General features: G+C 45.5%; 1 protein-coding gene across 2 annotated transcripts; it reads right to left on the bottom strand.

Annotated features, from left to right (window-relative positions):
• Positions 1 to 4,361, bottom strand: LOC142774679 (uncharacterized). 2 transcript variants are annotated; one of them, XM_075875382.1, is made up of 4 exons: positions 4,214 to 4,361; positions 1,523 to 1,708; positions 905 to 1,066; positions 1 to 693 (listed from the first exon to the last, which is right to left on the bottom strand). In XM_075875382.1, the coding sequence occupies exons 1-4, from the start codon at positions 4,218 to 4,220 to the stop codon at positions 599 to 601; spliced, it is 450 nt and encodes a 149-aa protein (XP_075731497.1). In that variant the 5' UTR covers positions 4,221 to 4,361; the 3' UTR covers positions 1 to 598. The 2 variants fall into 2 exon arrangements, 1 of the variants encoding a protein (XP_075731497.1); XR_012886493.1 differs by lacking the exon at positions 4,214 to 4,361 and adding an exon at positions 3,598 to 4,201 and having other exon boundaries at positions 1 to 1,708.
• Between the last annotated feature and the right edge of the window lie 419 nt (positions 4,362 to 4,780).

The raw sequence follows: 4,780 nt of genomic DNA, 5'->3' as shown, positions 1-4,780 counted from the left end.
AATTCCTCGTTCAAGGGGAACAATTGCAAGCCCCTATCCCAATCACGAAAGAAGTTCCACGGGTTACCCAGTCTTTTCAGACAGGGATAAAGACACGCTGCTTCCTTCAGTGTAGCGCGCGTGCGGCCCCGGACATCTAAGGGCATCACAGACCTGTTATTGCTCTGTTTCGTGCGGCTAGGAGCCGCTTGTCCCTCTAAGAAGGTTGTAAGGTGCTGGGAACCCCGCACCTATTTAATAGGCTAGAGTCTCGTTCGTTATCGGAATTAACCAGACAAATCGCTCCACCAACTAAGAACGGCCATGCACCACCATCCACCGAATCAAGAAAGAGCTCTCAATCTGTCAATCCTCCCAAGCGAGTACTTAAAGCGAGTACTTAAAGAAGCGAGTACTTAAATGCGTGCTGACATTCTCAGTTATCGCAGGTCAGAAGCATGTCATATGCTATTTGACATGACATTTTGGAAAGGAAAATGAAAAGTAAATAGAGGTTAACATGGAGTTATTAACCAGTTTGCCACCCTGCATAGGGGTGTAGAAAAAGGGGTTGTAAAGAGGAGAGATAAATAAAATAGCAAGAAAAAAAAACAGGATTTTATCCCAGAAGCATATCACCTTCATGTTCCAATGACCGTGGCTGGGTGGGCAGTGGCCGATTCTCTAAATTTCTTGGTCGCTTGTGTTTTCTCCCTAAGAAAGCAAGCCAGAATCAGCATTTCACAGCCCTAAAGCCAGATAACCCAGTGTTACTTTTGGCGGTAGATAACAGAAAACAGTGTGAGCAATTCCGTGGGGCTATCATTGTAAAATAGGCATTGCAGGATGTAAAAAGATTCAATACTATTAAAAAACATAAGTACAAGCAGTTCACTTTACGTAAAGTTCAAAAATGGTGTTATACGTCTTATCATTGAAGCTGGAGGTGATGGTGCCCCTTCATCATCTTCAGACTCATAGGATCTCTTATTTTTTTTTCTTCTGCCTTTCCCAAGTTCTGCCTCGCCGTCCAAGTTGGATCCATTTTCTACCCTTGGCAGATTTGCCCGTGCTTCGGCATATGTATCTGCAGAAAGAAGGGCAACAACTACTAATTAAATGATAAGCATGATCATTTCTCAGATCTGTCACACATAACAAGTAGAACTCCAATTCCTTTGCATAAGTCATTACCAAGCAGGTACTAAGAGTCACCCATGATATTAAAATGGATCATTTAAATTTTGCTGCAATGACAGCTGACATGCAAGTATTCACAAAATATGAGATACTTGATTTCGCATAATTGTTCTTTTTTTCCTGATATTCTCGAAGCTATCTTCTGATATTCTTCGAAGCCATCTTCTGATATCTTTTCCTGATATTCTCGAACCCATCTAAACTTTTAAGAAGTTACTTTGATCTAAAGTGGCAATTAGAGTTACAATGCTGAAATTGCAGTTTATTACATACCTTTTACTTCATTGCTGACCAAATCGCTGAAAAACGTGCAGTAAAACAGCATAAATAAGGAATAATTTACCAAATTCTCGGACAACAGTGCAAGGCACTTCTATCCAGTCAGCCCCTGGAGTCGCTTTCGCCTTCAACAAACTATGTACATATTTAGTTTGTCGAGGCCACAGGCAGCCGTCGCCTTTCAGCCAACTTTTGAGGATGATCCCAGATGTATCATCCTCTTCTGGGAAGAGAACGACAACGTATTGACCTTGCAAAAGAAAGAGAAGCCAAATTCAAATTCTGTATACATTCTGACACAGTTGTGAAAGTTTATTACATGTGCACTGTAGCATGCAAAAGAGGGAAAACAATGCTTTTCCTTTTCAAATACACTTTCAGGCATTTCTGTGAGATGTTCTTCAGAGGCCAATACCGCAGACTAGAAGGCTGAGACACTGAGTAAATTCCCAGTATGGAGGAAGGGCATGGCAGAGAATAAAAATCTTCACACTTGAGGAACTTCCTTCCAATTATGCATGGCTCACCGCACGGGAGATGAGCAAAATTGTCAATAACGACGATTGACCCATCACTTAGCCTACAGCACCCATTTCTCTTTTCAGCTCTAAGAATGACATTGCCAGGCAATGTTACTTTTTTAAACTCGGGGCCTCGGCATGGAGCAACAAGTGGCCCGTCAGCATGCTCTGCAGCAAATACGACATGGCTTTCAGTTTTCTTATGCCTCAGAGGACGGTGTGCCTGCTCAGCAAGCCTGTTGCAAAGTTGCTCCAAGGGAAGGTCTGGCTTTCTCAGCATTCTCTTTAACGAGGACATATGGTTTTCAAATGGGAAGGCACTCCATGAGTCCAAGGGGCCAAGGTGTGTAACATCATCTGCCAAATGACACAGGCCATGCACATTGTGTGAAACATGCTCTTTGCCATAAATGCTTATGAATGTCCGGATAAAAAACTTGAGCATGTTTCCGGCATACTCTATCTCACTTGCAGGTGCAGCTGGTGTGGAAAGAACAGAGATCCCCACATGTAAAGCTAAGAAGTTCTTGTACATGTGTGCAGGAATCAGTGATGACAAAACAACGGGTCCTCCATATAAAAGAAAAAAGCGAAACTCAGTCGCTTTCCACCGATCAAGTTCAGCAATGCTCCTCGGCTTTCGGCTAAAATCACATGGAACACACCGTGCAATTTGAGAATTTTTTTCCGACATCTCAAGACGCACTTTGCTTCCAAGTCTGGTCACTTTTGGGCCACGTACCCACAGTGTCAAGAGCTTGTTCATGACACCCAAGCACACAAGGTGCATGTAATCTAATGGTATATCTTTCACTAGGTCAAAAGGAAGTTCCTCAAGAATACTTTCGCCTGTGTGATGCTCCTCCTGGACTTTTAAGCGAAAGCTGTCATCTGTTCGCTTGCGAGCATTGACGTTTGGGAAGCACACCCTGCCCTCACAGTAGACACCTTTTACGTCACATTTGGTGCAGCTGTAATAGCCTGTGTGGCTTCTGACATATAATACAAATGCCTTTGCTGGTGCATCACATATGAGGGCATACAAGCTAACAGGAATTGCAGTTTCTCCAATGGTAATCCCTGTTGTGATAGCAGCATTTATGTCACAAACAAATGGTCGCAAAAAATCATTCGCGTTGTTGGGCTTGCTGCTTCCGAAAAAAACACCCACTATAAATGGTGCTTTGTCCTCCAAATTACTTATGCGTCCCAGTATGCACCAAAATTGGCCCCGTGAACTTTTTGAAACCGGCAGACCGTCAATGTTGAAGCTAAGCTTCAAAATTCTTGGTAGTTCTGCACAATCTTGCAGCACTCGCTGTAGGCCTGCACTGAGGCCGAAATGATGGTATTTCCCGCCGGCCAGCTGCAACACTTCCAGGCACTTCTTGGGCGTCTGTAACAATGCCCTTGCAGTTGAAGGGAGCGCGCTGAAGCATTCGTGGGACTGTAGTACTCTCAAGAGCGATGTAACTGAAGTGTGCGATGCGCGAGATTGTAAGGCCCACGCTTGCAGTCTCTCACGAAAGGCCAGCAAGCTGTCCACACTGCCGCGTTCACAAACTTGCTCTTCGTTACTCCCAGTCGGTGCCAATTCGAAAGAATCCCTCTGCCTCACCTGCGAGGTCGCCGAAGTCGAAGCCGCAGCGCTGCTGTCATGGAAGGCACGCCGTTCGAAGTCTGTGTGATCGTGAGGCACAGAAACACTGCAGCCGCTGGGGTAGCACGCGTCGCCAGAAATCAAAACGTGTCCTTGGGGCACATCCGTTTCTGGAACGATCGAGGAGTGTGCCGAAGGCCGTTCTCTGTCATGAACACAAAGGCGACGATGGCCGTCTTCGAGGTCGACCGCACAAGCCTCGGAGGGCAAGTCGCTCTCTCTTTCGGCGTTGCGGGAATCTCGGTCAACGTACCGCGTGTCATTTATGACATCGGCCTCACTGTCAATAAGCTGAAAACTAGCATTGACGCGCCGATTAATTTCACGCCGAAATTTGCGATCCGCGCTCTCAGCCATCTTGAACAGCACAGAGCACAGTAGAATGGTGGCTAGACCAAAGAACACCCACCACCAGAACACGTTGTTAGGCTAGTCAGTTGGTTTGTACATACATACATGAATAAGCAGTAAAGATATACAGCGCGAGGCTGAAAATCAACTGTCCTCTCTTTTTTTATTTATTTACCTTTGCGGCTTACAACTTCAATATGAAAATTTAACAGAAGACACTCACCTGGCATGCTTACGATTCTTTGAGGGCTTCTGCGAGAAGCTTCCTCTATGGCGAGAAGTGTTGTATTGGAATGTTGACTCGACCAATGACTCGACTTGACTTACTGCAGGCCCATAATGATGATGATGATAGTTGCGTCACTTTAAAATGGGTAAACAGTGTCGTAGACATCCAGATTTAAAAGCACCTTGACTGCGCATGGTGACCGCATTAAGGTACTGCTTTTTTTTTGTTAGCACCACCACAACTTCAGTCGCCCATTCGTTTTCCCACAGCGTTCTAGTTCCAATGCTGCTCTATTCACGATAACCTAGGCCAGCCCAGTCGTCAGCATGGTCAGTTGTCGTCTGCTCGATGGGACCGTGCGGCATTGCAACACTGGACACTCGAGAATAACGTGCTCGCTATTCACAGTTTTCACGCCTGCATTCATTTTGGAGCCGACACCGTTTATACTCGCACCAAACTTGGTCTGCCGCACGTGCGTTCATTGGGGAAACGGGTCAGACCACAGTCAGTGCGATATAATTCCGTATGCACGTCGGCGGTAGATCACGACCAACGAAA

The sequence above is a fragment of the Rhipicephalus microplus genome, chromosome 10, assembly GCF_043290135.1.
Source record: "Rhipicephalus microplus isolate Deutch F79 chromosome 10, USDA_Rmic, whole genome shotgun sequence".
Taxonomy (NCBI): domain Eukaryota; kingdom Metazoa; phylum Arthropoda; class Arachnida; order Ixodida; family Ixodidae; genus Rhipicephalus; species Rhipicephalus microplus.
The sequence above is the reverse complement of the archived record's forward strand: the minus strand, read 5'-3'. Positions and strand labels throughout refer to the sequence as shown.